Here is a 14,272-nt window from a genome sequence, read left to right on the forward strand (position 1 = left end):
GATTTGGGAGCGCCAAAAAACGATGCCCCCAAATTTTTTTTAAATGGTTGAGCAGCCGCTGCTGCTGGGACAGAGAGGGAGTCTGAGCTGCCGCCGGCAGCCCAGGGTGTCCCTTGGGTCGGGGGGCCGCCGCGGCAGCCGGCAGCCCAGGGTGTCCCCTGGGTCGGGGGGCCGCCGCGGCAGCCGGCAGCCCAGGGTGTCCCCTGGGTCGGGGGGCCGCCGTGGCAGCCGGCAGCCTAGGGGGTCCCCTGGGTCAGTGCGTCGCCGCGGCAGCCGGCAGCCCAGGCCCCCCCACCGGGTCAGCGCGCCGCCGCGGCAGCCAGCAGCTCAGGGGGTCCCCTGGGTCAGGGCGCCGCCACGGCAGCCGGCAGCCCAGGGCCCCCCCTGGGTCAGGGCGCCGCCGCGGCAGCTGGCAGCCCAGGGCCCCCCCTGGGTCAGCATGCCGCCGCGGCAGCCCAGAGGTTCTGGCTGCCCGCGGTGCCCTGACCCAGGGGAATCCCTGGGTTGCAGGCAGAGGCTCAGAATCCCTCTCCCTCCCAGAGCAGGGGCTCCAGCCTGTGCCATTTTTCTCGTTGCCGGCGGGGGCGCCGGTGGCTGGGCAGAGCTGCGCAGCTCTGCTTAGGGCACGTGGCAGGAGCCCTGCGAGGGCAGCGCGACACCAGGGCTTCTGGAGGAAAGTGGGGGCTGCCCCCTGGCTCAGCCTCCATGTCAGCCCCAGCAAGGGGCATGGAGAAGAAAAGAGCCTCAGCCGTGGTCTGGTGGAGTGGAGGAAGAGAGAGGACCCTGATGCTCATGCATTGGGCAAGGTAACCAAGTGCTTCCCCACAGCTTGGCCTCAGGTGCCTGTGCTCCGGCCCCCTTGGTCCTTAGCTGGTCCCTGCTGCTGCTCCCCTTGTGCCTGGATGGCTGGAGAGAACAGCAGCCTGCAGAGCTGAGCTGCCCCAGTGCCCCCAGGCACCCCCCTGACCCTATCCCCCCCACAGCCCTGACCCCCAGCTCCGAGCCCAGTCCCTCTGAGCTGGAAACCCCCGACCCCATCCTCCCCACAGCCCTGACCCCCAGCTCCGAGCCTAGTCCCTCTGAGCTGGAAACCCCTTCACCCCATCCCCTCCACAGCCCTGACCCCCAGCTCCGAGCCCAGTCCCTCTGAGCTGGAAACCCCCTGACCCCCAGCTCCGAGCCTAGTCCCTCTGAGCTGGAAACCCCCTCACCCCATCCCCTCCACAGCCCTGACCCCCAGATCCAAGCCCAGTCCCTCTGAGCTGGAAACCCCCTCACCCCATCCCCCCCCACAGCGCTGACCCCCAGCTCCGAGCCCAGTCTCTCTGAGCTGGAAACCCCCTGACCTCATCCGCCCCACAGCCCTGACCCCCAGCTGACAGATAGTGTCCCTAACACAGTTATTGCTCTTCGCATCCTCTTGACTCTCCCAGTTTCTGTGGCCAGTGGTGAGCGAAGCTTCTCGAAGCTCAAGTTGATAAAAACATACATGCGAACATCAATGTTGCAACAAAGACTTGTTGGGCTATCTACCTTGTTACTAGAACATGACAACTATGAATTTGGGGGAGGAGGGGTGTTTTTCGGACTAGCTCTAGCTATAAAACAGAAGATCACAGCATTGACTTGGAGGAACTTGTTTCTAAATTTGCTAAACTTAAAGCGTGGAAACATAAATTCTAAATTATAACGTTACTCTGTGACCGTGTATTGTCTATAATGTATGTGATTTTTTTTGGGGGGGGGGAGTGCAAGATGGAAGTTTCGCCTAGGGCGCAAAATATCCTTGCACCGGCCCTGATTGGAGTCATCCTCTGTCTCTTTTGAATTATGTGATGTAGGGAGAGAGGCGGCTGCCCTGCTGAATGTGACCTGAAAAGGATTTTTATCTGGGGTTGCCTCTTTTTGCTTCTTTATTATAGATAAACTTTTAAATCTTTATAAGGAAAAGGGATTTTTAAAAAGCATTAGATCTTGTCTATCTGGGTGAGAACTTAACCAGCATAGTCATTCCACAGTAACTAACAGCTAACTCAGAATAGTTATGCTGCTCAATTTCCCCTGTGTAGACAAGCCCTTTAAAATACCAAGACTGTTACTTCCTTGGTTTTGCTAGAAGACTTCTTTGTGAGATCTCAGCTGTATATTGGGTGCTTTCTTACAATTTAAATGCAGGTGGTGTTGAATCTTTAACGCATACTGACTTTTCCTACATGTTTGTTAGGCATTGGAGTTGAATAAGTGTTAACCATAACAACACCCTGTCTGGCTAAAAATCTCTTCTCCTCTGTTACTCAGCTTGCTTTCTCCTGTCTCTTGTGATGTCATCATGTCATCAGTTTTCCATTTGCCTATGGAGTTCCAGAATGGACAAAAACCTGAATTTTTAATGCACCAACAAGCAGCCTCTCTCCTTCCCTCTTTTGCTTCTTTATGGATGAAGCTAAGACATTGGTTTCCCATTTGGAGGTCACCTGTAATACCGTGCAGAAATCTCTATCCAGTCAAACAGCAGCACCCTCTCTTGGGCCTGTTTGCCTCAGGGCATGTCCACGTGTGCAAACTGACCAGAATCATGGTGTTCTGCAATAGCTAGCTGGGAATGAGTGGCCAGCTATTCCAGAAGAGGGGTGAAGAAGAGCTTACTCTGCTCTGGCTATGCCAGTCAATTTCCCTGTGTAAATGAGGCGTGAAGGGTTTTGGACCCCCGCCTGGCTGGTAGTATTGCAGAGTAAAAGCTGTCAGGTTGATTCAGCACATATGTGATGATTCTCTGGGTACTAGGACTTCAGTCATGTTGGTATCCTCAGCCTGTAGCTTGAGGGACTCTTGTGCGTAGCTGGGTGACAGCTCCCTGACACCACCAGCCTGTCAGACACTCCAGCGCTCTTCACTGGGCTGTACTAGCCCTGACTTTGCCTTGCAAGTTAACAATAGATGCAGCCCAGTCCCTAAGCCCCTTTGAAACATTCCCTTGTGATGTCCAGCCCCTACCACTGGCTACTCAGAGAAATACCTGGCCTGCTGCCCCACCATGTCTTGCAGGGTCTGTGGCTCCAGGGCCTCCAGATTCCTGGGCCAGCTCAGAAGCTGGGGTTTGCAGAGCTTCCAGGCTCCTTGCTGATTAGATTCAGCTCTGGTTCAGCACTTTGCACAGCATTTAGATCTCTTTCTATGAGAACAAGACTAAGTTTCTGATCAAAGATTCAACATTCAAGTGACAGTGAGTGAGGATCTTGGAAACAAATGATTACATATCAAACAAAATCATAACATGCTTTCTAGAGACTAAACTTAACTAACAAGTTAACCTGTCTAAGGAAATTTCTCATCCAACATCTTCTGCAGCTTTTCAGCCAAGCTTGGCTGAGATCCCATTTTCATGCAGTCATTTACTTCCTAGGTGCAGGGTCATGGGGTGTCTTCTTTGCCTTCTGCTTACACCCACATTTGAATGCCTGTGCTCTGAGACAGGCTAACCACCTGTGGCTTGTTTTCCCTGTTTGCTGTATCTCTGGTGATGTCACATCTCTTTAACTTCCTGAGTATCCATTGTGTTAGCTTACAGTGTTTAATCTACATCCCAACAGAGAGACTGGTGAATAAACATCTCTTGTCTGACCGAAAATCTGATTATTCTTCACCTCTCTTAGTGACTTGTGCCTTAATAAAGACTCTATGAAAATATTTGCAGCTGATGTACATAACCCCTTACGTAACATCTATATACACATTTCACAGTGATATTAATGACTGGGGCAACACTGGCTTTCATTTAAGCCCTCCCATGACACTGTGGTGAACCAGGATGCATGCACCGGAATCAGGACATTCCTGTAACCCTCTTGCCAATTGGCACTGAGGGGGTCTTGGGTCACAGCAGAGGTCTGTGCTGTGCTGTTCTCCTGTTGGTCCTACGGCTCAGCCATAGCAGTGTGTGTGTGGGGGCGGGGGGAGATGGATTTGCTTCCAACTCAAACAGCTGCGGGAATGTCTCTTTCAGCAAACATCATGACTTTTGTGATCTTCTGGCGAAGGGACTGCTTGATCTCCACCTCCAGCCGCTACCACCTGATGGCGATGTCCCTGGCCGACACTGTGGTTCTCATTCTTATTGTTCTCATTGAGATGATCCTGAAATGCTACAGCACAGAGCCGTTCTGGTACTGGGACCCCTGGTGCACCCTCCGGGATGTCTTCAATTACGGTGCGGTCAATGCCTCCGTCTGGTTGGTGGTCTCCTTCACCATCGAGCGCTTCGTGACTATCAACACCTTCAAGCTGAAGGCAAGGCTGTGCTCCCCGAGACGCACGCTCTACACGATCGCCTTGGTTCACATCTGCAGCTACATAGTGGCTATCCCGTACTATTGGTCCAACAGATCAGAAAGGGTGAATGGGACGGGGCAGGCGGTCTGCAAGTATAATCCTGACCTTCCCAACTCTTACATCGAAGGGCTGGTTTGGTTTCAGGCCTCACTGGTCAACATTGTCCCTTATATCATCATCTTCACCTTGAACAGCCTGACCCTCAGGCAGCTCATCCTCAGCAACAAAGTGCACTGTGTGATGGCCGGAGGGCTCCACCGAGTGAACTCTGGGACCCAATTCAGGTACCAGAAGAAGAAATCCATCCGCCTCCTTGTGACTGTCTCGATGATGTTCGCTTATCTGGGCGCCACCAGGTTCGTCACTCAGATTATTCTCCGGACCTGCCATTACGACATAGATAGACAGGATTACTCCAAGGCCATTAACATTGCGGTGGACCTTGGCACTATGCTGGAACTGATCAACTCAGCTGTGAACATGTATCTCTATGCTTGCACCCAGACTGCCTTCCGCAGGGAGCTAGTCCATTGCCTCAAGGCTCTCCTCTTTCCCTGCAAAGCACAGAGAATGCACCCATCAGCCATCTTCCAGGTATAATGCACATTCCGGCTTTGTCATTGATTGGCAAGGAGTGTTGGTAGTTTGGACGTGAATAGCACATGGGTATCCCAGCCCCTCCAAGTGACTATTTCAGCACTTGGAGGAAAACTGGCTGTGATGGGTCAATGTTATAGGGCCTTAGAATTAGAGCTGGCCAAAATTCAGGAGTGTGGGAAACTTCTGTATTTTAGAACATGTTTCTTTCTGAATGGGAACAAAAACAATTTTTTTGAAATTTCCCACAACTCAGAAATTCTGAAAGAAACAGGGACACACAATCTTCTTCTTGGGACTCCAGCAGCGGCTGAGTGAAACTGACTTGATTCTTGTCAGTTTCAGGCAGCAGCTGCCAGGGCTTGCAGGGTCTGTGGCTCCAGGGCAGCCCCACTATGTGGGACCCCAGGGCTTCCAGACTCCTGGGGCAGTTGGCTCCCAGGGCTGCCGACTCAGAAGCTGGGGTTTGCAGAGCTTCCAGGTTCCTTTCTGATTAGAGATGGAGATAGAGCTCCCTGAGCTTTCAGGCTCCTGGGCCTCAGCAGGGATCCTGGAAGCCCTGGCAGTGCTGCCCTGAAGTCATGGACCTGGGAAGCTCATGATCTCCAGCAGCCTGCCAGGAAAGTTCATCAAACCCAAGATGTTTCTGAAAAACATTTTGGGTTCAATGCATTGGTGTGTTCCAGCAAAACTTTGCTGTAAAATTTCTATCCAGCTCTGCTTAGACTGTGTTTTCATGTTTGCACAGTGGATTTTTCAATGCAAGCCACTGACAGCCTGCTAACAGTCTCCCAGTTCTGGGCATGCTCAGGTAGCTTAGGAAAAGTCGGAGGCAGGGGAAGGAAAATAGCTACATTGATACATCAGCTGCATCCCAATATAACTAGGGTTTGTATCAATGTAACTATGTATTTTTAAATCACATCCCTAATTGACATAGTTGTATCAATTCAAAATCTGTCTGTGGATTAGGCCTAAGTGAAGAAAAAAATACAGGCTTCATGTTGTGCGGAGGGTTCTCGGACTCCATCTTAACAGAGAGCTCATCATCTGATCTAACAGGGACCGGGGCCTGTCATAACATTTCTTCCCAGATCTGGACCTTAGCGTCCAAAATATGGGTGTTAGCATGAAAACCTCCAAGCTTAGTTACCAGCTTGGACCTGGTAATTGCTGCCACCAGCTAGGAATTATACAGTGCCTAGCTCACTGTGGTCTCCCCAAAACCTTCCCTGGGGGACCCCCAGACTCATGCCTTGAGTCTTACAACAAAGGGAAATAACCCTCTCCCCTTGTTTCCTTGTTACTTCCTCCCAGGCTCCCCTCCCTTGACGACCCTAGGAGATTCCCTGCTTCCAGTCCTGGAAACACAAGTACCGAGAGATCTAATCTCTCTTCCCCCTCACCCAGAGGGTATGCAAAGTCAGGCTTGGTAAATCTAACACAAAGAGATTTTCCCCCTGACTTCTTCCTCCCACCAATTCCCTGGTGAGCTGCAGACTCAATTCCCTGGAGTCCCCACTAAAGAAAAACTCCAACAGGTCTTAAAAAGAAAGCTTTATATAAAAAAGAAAGAAAAAGACATTAAAAATAGTCTCTGTATTAAGGTGACAGTATACAGGGTCAATTGCTTAAAGGAAAAAAATGAATAAACAGCCTTATCCAAAAAGAAAACAATTTAAAACATTCCAGCAACTACACACATGTAAATACAAAAAAAAACAATATAAACCTATTGTCTTACTATCCTTGTACTTACAACTTGGAAACAGAAGATTAGAAAGCCTGGAGATTCCTGTGATCACTCTCAGAGCCGAGAAAAGAACAGACCAAGAACAAAGGACTCACACCCAAAACTTCCCTCCACCCAGATTTGAAAAAGTCTTGTTTCCTGATTGGTCCTCTGGTCAGGTGTTTCAGGTTACTGTTTGTTAACCCTTTTGTAGGTGAAAGAGACATTAACCCTTAGCTATCTGTTTAAGACAGGGCCGGATCAGATAATCAAAAATTTGGATAATCCAGAGAATGGGAAAGTGTGAGACTGCAGCGTCCTCTAGTGGCCACAGGGGAGCTCACCCACTTCTGGAGCTGTGTGTTCTGGTTGCTGGATTGAGAGTGGCTGGCGTGTCGGATAAAGGGGGTTCTACTGTATTCCCTTCGCAGCCAGCTGAACATTTCTTCTGTATCTCTGATTTTTAAGAGCAGGTTGGACAAACATCTGTCAGGGATGGTCTAGATGATATTTAGTCCGGCCACGAGTGCAGGCGACTGGACTAGAGAACATCTCAAGGTCCCTTCCAGTCCTGCAATTCTATGAGAGTTACCATATTGCTATGGGTATTGCCTCTCGTGGGCATATTCCCAGCGTGTAGTGGGTGCCTACCTGCTGCTGCTGCCATCAGCTGTAGTTACTACTGTGCCAGGTCTGAAGCAGAGCTGTTTCACATCTGCATCTAGCGGCGGTTGCCGGGCTGTGTTCTGGGGCGTTAAGCGCTGTACCGGAGGGTGATTTTTTTGGTAGCATGTAGATAAATACTGAATTAGGTGCTGATACTGCAGATTTTCCCACAGAGGCAACAATTCTCACGTCTTTGTTTGGAGTCATCTGTAGAGCCCTCTTCCTCAGAGTTCGCTGCCTTACTCCAAGAGTGATCAGTAGGCTCCTTTGGCGGCAGCAGCCTGGCCACCCTGCAAGGTCTGGTTTGCTTAAGAGACAGTTGCTCCTTTCCAAGTCTGCCTGGGCCACAATGACGGGAGGACGGCAGCAGCAGGCGCACAGTGTTTTGGCTCCTTGGGCCGGCTGAGTCCCAGGAGGGCGTGAGGTGAAGCAGCAAAGAGACTCTGCCGCTGCTTGGAGTAAAAGATCTGATCTAGTTTCGTTCAGAACCTGTTTCCATATCTGTTTTTACCAAAGCAGCCCCCTGCCCTGCAAACGGTCACCTGTTCTGGCTCCAGCGTGTGGAGACGATGGTGCTCGGATAATGAGCTCATCTTTAGGTTCAGAGTCAAGGCTAAGTTCTCCAGCCTGGGCTAGCTGCTGCATCCCTTGTCCTCCGCTCTCTGGCTTTTCTCACCCATTTATCTGTCCAGCCGCCCATCAGATTTCATGTAACATTTACATAAAGGAGTGTTCCTTGCGGGGCCACCAAGCTCTAGTGAGCTGGAGTCGACCTAGGTTCAGTGACTGGTGAATCGGGCTCATGGTTATTTACGTAACTGTAGGAAAAAGCCGGTGTTTGCCCAGCGGCTTTGAACAAGGGCAGAGCAGCCGGAGCACCATGAACAGGACATGCACTGGGAAGGCCCAGGCCAGCACTGGGAAGCCACCTGTGTGATTCAGCTCTCTGCCTAGTCCAAGGCTCCAGCCCTTCCCTATGATGCTGAGCCGGGACAGCAGGCAGGAGGGCCGAGTGCTGTGGACAAAGGGCTGCAGAGCTGGGCCCCATCCCTCAGCAGGCTGGGATAGAGCTCGCCCTGCCCATGCCCTACTGTCCAGCCTCATTCCCAGCGCATCGCAGTGGGCCCTGGGGGCTGGCCCCAGCCTCCATGAAGCTATGTGCCAGCCGCTGGGGCTCCCCCACATTCCAGATTAAACAATTGCCCTGGAATTCAGCAGCCGCTCGCCTCTCCTGTGCTCCACCCCAGGCCTCCTGGCTCTGCCCCTTGGGCTGCCCTCCATCCGCCCTCTGCTCTGGGCCAGCGACCCGCTTGTCGCCATCTTCCCTTCGGCCAAGCCTACAAGGCGTAGTTAGTGCCTAACACTTCTCCTTCCTCACTCAGCTCCTCCATCACCTGGCTCTTTCTCTGCACCTCCTCTGGTGGTGTTCTGTCGCTGAAGGGCCTAGACTGGCAGAGAGGCATCCAGAGGATGGGCTGGGGCCTGAAGAGCCAAGTTCTCCCCAGCAGTGCGGCAGGGTGCCTGGCTCCCCTGTGGCACAGCTCCCGTTAGAGTTAACCCTGCAGGGATATGTTGGCAGCCGGGAGAGAGAGAGAGACTGTTTGCGTTGCTGCTCTGCCAGCAGCTCAATTTCCTGGTAAGGTGAAAGCTCTCAGCCAGCTCCCATGCCCAGCCATGCCTGTGAGCACACGTAGTGCAGGCTGGTGAGCCCCAGGCAGTGCTAGGGGCTGGAGGGGAGGGGAGCGGGGGCAAGGTAGGGGAGAGAAAAGGAGTGAATGAAGGAAGGGGTGGAAGGGCAGAGGGGGGAGATGTGAGGCAAGCAGAGTGCTGTGGCGGGGGACAGAGAAGGGGGAAAGGGAGGGGTCAGGGTTCCCGGGAATGATGTGCAAACAAAGCATCTGCTGCTGTTGCCTAGCCAATAACTGGGAGATCCGCTGTGCAGGGCTGGGGTGTGAAGTGGAAAGGGGCAATTCAGTGGGATGTGCTGTGCAGTGGGCAGAGCGGGGGCTGTGCAGTGAGATGGGGTGTAGCAGGCCGGGGGGGGGGGCTGTGCTTTGAGGGGCTGTAGCAGGCCCCTCAAAGGCGAGGGAAGAATGCCAAGCCTATACTCCTGGTAACAGGCCCAGCCCACACACTGTGATTAACCCCTTCCTGTGGTGGCTGTGGCCGAGGCTGCGCGTCCTGTGCTCCGTGTTGCACACCTGGGACATGGGGCAGGGACTGGGGCTGCTGACTGATCCCTGGCTTCTCTGGTTCCCTTTCCCAGGAGGCTCTCCAAGGTTCCCCTGGGATCTATCCCTGGTGCAGGAACAAGGAGGCGCTCCTGGGGTGAGATCTTTGCCTGGGGAGCGCCCTGCTGACTGCCTCTGTCAGCCTCTTGTGAGATTCCAGGCTCCGATCCTGGGCCAGTGCAAGAAGCGATAGGGTTTTATTGGCTTTGGTTGGGACAAAGTCACCTGGGCTGCAGTGGCCTTGACTGGCTTGCTGCTCCTGTTCACCTCCAAAGCACCCTGGCAGGCACAGCCTGGCACTTGTTCCTGAGCCCCTCCAGGCCCATCTCCCCAACCCTGTGGCTCCTGGCTGCAGGGAGGGCTTGGCTCTAGGACGTGCCCTTTCCCTCCCAGCTTTTCTCCCCTGCCTGAGGAGCTGGGGGTATGGCAGGGTGAGGAGGAAGGACACTGTGGCACCATCTGCCGGGATCCCAGGTGTGCTCTGATTGCCACTGACCCGATCACAGTGGAGTGGCCTTTGTCTGACAGATGGAGCCCAGCTCCTGGGTCTGTGGGGCCATGCTGGGCTGTCCGCGTGGAAGCCCCAGGGCTCACCTCCCTGTCCTTGGCCTTAACCAGGTGTGACAGAATACAGTGGCTGTGTTCACTTTGCTCTAACGTCCGTGCAAGGGACGCCTTGTGGTGGGTCAGTTCAAAACTCATAATTTGCTGATCAATAATCCAATGGCAACGTGCATGGAGCGGTGTGACCTGTAACCTGCTGAACACAAGCTGAGCTCCCAGCTAGAAGCATGTTGTCCAGAGAACTCTGGAGAGTGGTTGAACCAGTTCCTCGGAGACAAAGAGTGAGCTGAAGCCTCAGCCAAGTGTAAACAAGACCGAAGGATCGCTACCTGCTAAGTGGCCATTCTATGGCAGGGGCAAAAAGTCGACATCTTAGCAAAGAACCAGCATGAAGTTCCCACCCACACAGCCTCCCTGGTGCCTTGCTCCCAGCAGGAAATGCTTCTCAAAGGGGGACAGCACTATAAAAGGAAGGGACAGACACCCCCCCACCCCCCCGGCACCCCTCTCTCTTTCCCTGCCCATTGCATTCACTGCACCTGAAGCAAGGAAGGCAGCATTTGTTGGATCTGGAGTAGGGGTCCCGCCCTGAAGAGGTTGGTCAGTCAGACTGTGGAAAGCACATGGTGGGAAAACTTGGTTTTGAATCTAATAGACTGCTAAGTTGGGCACCAGTAGCGTTTTATCTTTGTTTTTCTTGTAACCATGTCTGACTCATTGCTTGCACTCACTTAGAATCTCTCTTTGTACATAATACACTTGTTTGATCTAATCCTGCGTGTTCCAGTCGTGTCTGGGTAACTCCATTTGGGGTAACAACTCGGGTGCATATTATTCCCTTAAAGGAATAACGGACTTAGTATATTAGTACTGCCCAGCCAGGAGGGGGCTGGGCACTACAAGACATGCATTTCTGGGGGGAACTGTGGGACAGAGGGTGTGTTGGGGTCACTCTGTGAGAGCCCAGGTGTGGCTGGCTGCCTGCAGCACACGCAGACATGGCTGGGAGTGACTTCGACGCTCGAGGCTCCCTGCTGGAGGCAACAGGAGCAATGCAGTGCAAAGAGCACCCCAGGGTGCAGGGCAGGGGTAACTCATCGGTCTGGTTGGCACCCTGGCATGTCACACCCCAAGGGCTGGTTTTTGCAGGGGTCGGGGAATGTGACTGAGCCTGTTGCCCTATTACTTGGGGAGGGGAGAGACTGCAGGGCTTGGGTTCTGTGCCCACGTCAGCTGGACCCTCTGGGAGGAGCAGGGGCCTTGTGGGATGTGGAGTTTGGCTGCGGTGGGCTGGAGTTGGAAGCTGGCCGCAGCCGCGCTGGGTTGGGAGCTGGCTGGAGTTGGGAGCCGGCTGTGGCGGGCTGGGGTTGGGAGCTGGCTGGAGTTGGGAGCTGGCTGTGGTTGGCTGGGGTTGGGTGCTGGCTGCAGCTGGGCTGGGGTTGGGAGCTGGCTGGGGTTGGGAGCTGGCTGCGTCTGGCTGGGTTGGGAGCTGGCTGCAGCCGGGCTGGGGTTGGGAGCTGGCTGGGGTTGGGAGCTGGCTGCGGCTGGCTGGGGTTGGGAGCTGGCTGCGGCCGGGCTCGGGTTGGGAGCTGGCTGCGGCTGGCTGGGGTTGGGTGCTGGCTGCAGCTGGGAGCTGGCTGTGGCGGGCTGGGATTGGGAGCTGGCTGGGGTTGGGAGCTGGCTGCAGCCGGGCTGGGTTGGGAGCTGGTTGGGGTTGGGAGCTGGCTGTGGCTGGCTGCGGTTGGGAGCTGGCTGCGGTTGGGAGCTGGCAACGGCTGGAAGCTGGCTGCGGCGGGCTGGGGTTGGGAGCTGGCTGCAGCCGGTCTGGGCTGGGAGCTGGCTGAGGTTGGGAGCTGGCTGCAGCGGGCTGGAGTTGGGAGCTGGCTGCGGCGGGCTGGGGTTGGGAGCTGGCTGCGGCGGGCTGGGGTTGGGAGCTGGCTGCGGCGGGCTGGAGTTGGGAGCTGGCTGCGGCGGGCTGGGGTTGGGAGCTGGCTGCGGCTGGGAGCTGGCTGCGGCTGGCTGGGGTTGGGAGCTGGCTGCAGCAGGTCTGGCTTGGGAGCCGGTCTGGCTTGGGAGCTGGCTGCAGCCGGGCTGGGGTTGGGAGCTGGCTGCAGCCGGGCTGGGGTTGGGAGCTGGCTGCAGCCGGGCTGGGGTTGGGAGCTGGCTGGTGCTGGCTAGGGTTGGGAGCTGGCTGCGGCGGGCTGGGGTTGGGAGCTGGCTGCGGCGGGCTGGGGTTGGGAGCTGGCTGCAGCCGGGCTGGGTTGGGAGCTGGCTGGGCTTGGGAGCTGGCTGCAGCTGGGCTGGGCTTGGGAGCTGGCTGCAGCCGGGCTGGGTTGGGAGCTGGCTGGGGTTGGGAGCTGGCTGCAGCCGGGCTGGGTTGGGAGCTGGCTGGGGTTGGGAGCTGGCTGCAGCCGGGCTGGGTTGGGAGCTGGCTGGGGTTGGGAGCTGGCTGCGGCGGGCTGGGGTTGGGAGCTGGCTGCGGCCGGGCTGGGTTGGGAGCTGGCTGGGGTTGGGAGCTGGCTGCAGCTGGGCTGGGCTTGGGAGCTGGCTGCAGCTGGGCTGCGGTTGGGAGCTGGCTGCGGCGGGCTGGGGTTGGGAGCTGGCTGCGGCGGGCTGGGGTTGGGAGCTGGCTGCGGCGGGCTGGGGTTGGGAGCTGGCTGGGGTTGGGAGCTGGCTGCAGCCGGGCTGGGTTGGGAGCTGGCTGGGGTTGGGAGCTGGCTGTGGCGGGCTGGGGTTGGGAGCTGGCTGCAGCTGGGCTGCGGTTGGGAGCTGGCTGCGGCGGGCTGGGGTTGGGAGCTGGCTGCGGCGGGCTGGGGTTGGGAGCTGGCTGCGGCGGGCTGGGGTTGGGAGCTGGCTGCAGCCGGGCTGGGGTTGGGAGCTGGCTGCAGCCGGGCTGGGGTTGGGAGCTGGCTGGGGTTGGGAGCTGGCTGCAGCTGGGCTGGGCTTGGGAGCTGGCTGCGGCTGGCTGGGGTTGGCTGGGGTTGGGAGCTGGCTGCAGCCGGGCTGGGTTGGGAGCTGGCTGCAGCCGGGCTGGGTTGGGAGCTGGCTGCGGCTGGCTGGGGTTGGGAGCTGGCTGCGGCCGGTCTGGGTTGGGAGGTGGCTGGAGTTGGGAGCTGGCTGCGGCCGGTCTGGGTTGGGAGGTGGCTGGAGTTGGGAGCTGGCTGCAGCCGGTCTGGGTTGGGAGGTGGCTGGAGTTGGGAGCTGGCTGCGGCTGGCTGGGGTTGGGAGCTGGCTGCGGCGGGCTGGGGTTGGGAGCTGGCTGGGGTTGGGAGCTGGCTGGTGCTGGCTGGGGTTGGGAGCTGGCTGCAGCCGGGCTGGGTTGGGAGCTGGCTGGGATTGGGAGCTGGCTGCAGCCGGGCTGGGGTTGGGAGCTGGCTGGGGTTGGGAGCTGGCTGCAGCCTGGCTAGGGTTGGGAGCTGGCTGGGGTTGGGAGCTGGCTGTAGCCGGGCTGGGGTTGGGAGCTGGCTGCGGCGGGCTGGGGTTGGGAGCTGGCTGCGGCGGGCTGGGGTTGGGAGCTGGCTGCAGCCAGTCTGGGTTGGGAGCTGGCTGGGGTTGGGAGCTGGCTGTAGCCGGGCTGGGTTGGGAGCTGGCTGGGGTTGGGAGCTGGTTGCAGCCGGGCTGGGCTTGGGAGCTGGCTGCGGCTGGCTGGGGTTGGGAGCTGGCTGCAGCCGGGCTGGGTTGGGAGCTGGCTGGGGTTGGGAGCTGGCTGCGGCGGGCTGGGGTTGGGAGCTGGCTGCAGTCGGGCTGGGGTTAGGAGCTGGCTGCAGCCGGGCTGGGTTGGGAGCTGGCTGGGATTGGGAGCTGGCTGCAGCCGGGCTGGGGTTGGGAGCTGGCTGCGGCTGGCTGGTGTTGGGAGCTGGCTGCGGCTGGCTGGGGTTGGGAGCTGGCTGGGGTTGGGAGCTGGCTGCGGCTGGCTGGGGTTGGGAGCTGGCTGCGGCTGGCTGGGGTTGGGAGCTGGCTGCGGCTGGCTGGGGTTGGGAGCTGGCTGCGGCTGGCTGGGGTTGGGAGCTGGCTGCAGCCGGTCTGGGTTGGGAGCTGGCTGCAGCCGGGCTGGGTTGGGAGCTGGCTGCGGCTGGCTGGGGTTGGGAGCTGGCTGCGGCCGGTCTGGGTTGGGAGGTGGCTGGGGTTGGGAGCTGGCTGCGGCCGGTCTGGG

General features: G+C 57.0%; 1 protein-coding gene across 1 annotated transcript; it reads left to right on the forward strand.

The window, feature by feature from the left end:
- Positions 1–4,011: 4,011 nt before the first annotated feature.
- On the forward strand, positions 4,012–4,929 carry LOC127052575 (probable G-protein coupled receptor 142). Its single transcript, XM_050956398.1, has one exon. The coding sequence runs from the start codon at positions 4,012–4,014 to the stop codon at positions 4,927–4,929; it is 918 nt and encodes a 305-aa protein (XP_050812355.1).
- Positions 4,930–14,272: the final 9,343 nt, after the last annotated feature.

This window comes from Gopherus flavomarginatus, chromosome 5, assembly GCF_025201925.1.
Source record: "Gopherus flavomarginatus isolate rGopFla2 chromosome 5, rGopFla2.mat.asm, whole genome shotgun sequence".
Taxonomy (NCBI): domain Eukaryota; kingdom Metazoa; phylum Chordata; order Testudines; family Testudinidae; genus Gopherus; species Gopherus flavomarginatus.

What these genes read in the sequence shown, in the direction of transcription:
- LOC127052575 (XM_050956398.1), top strand. Translation starts at nt 4,012, where the DNA reads ATGACTTTTGTGATCTTCTGGCGAAGGGACTGCTTGATCTCCACCTCC.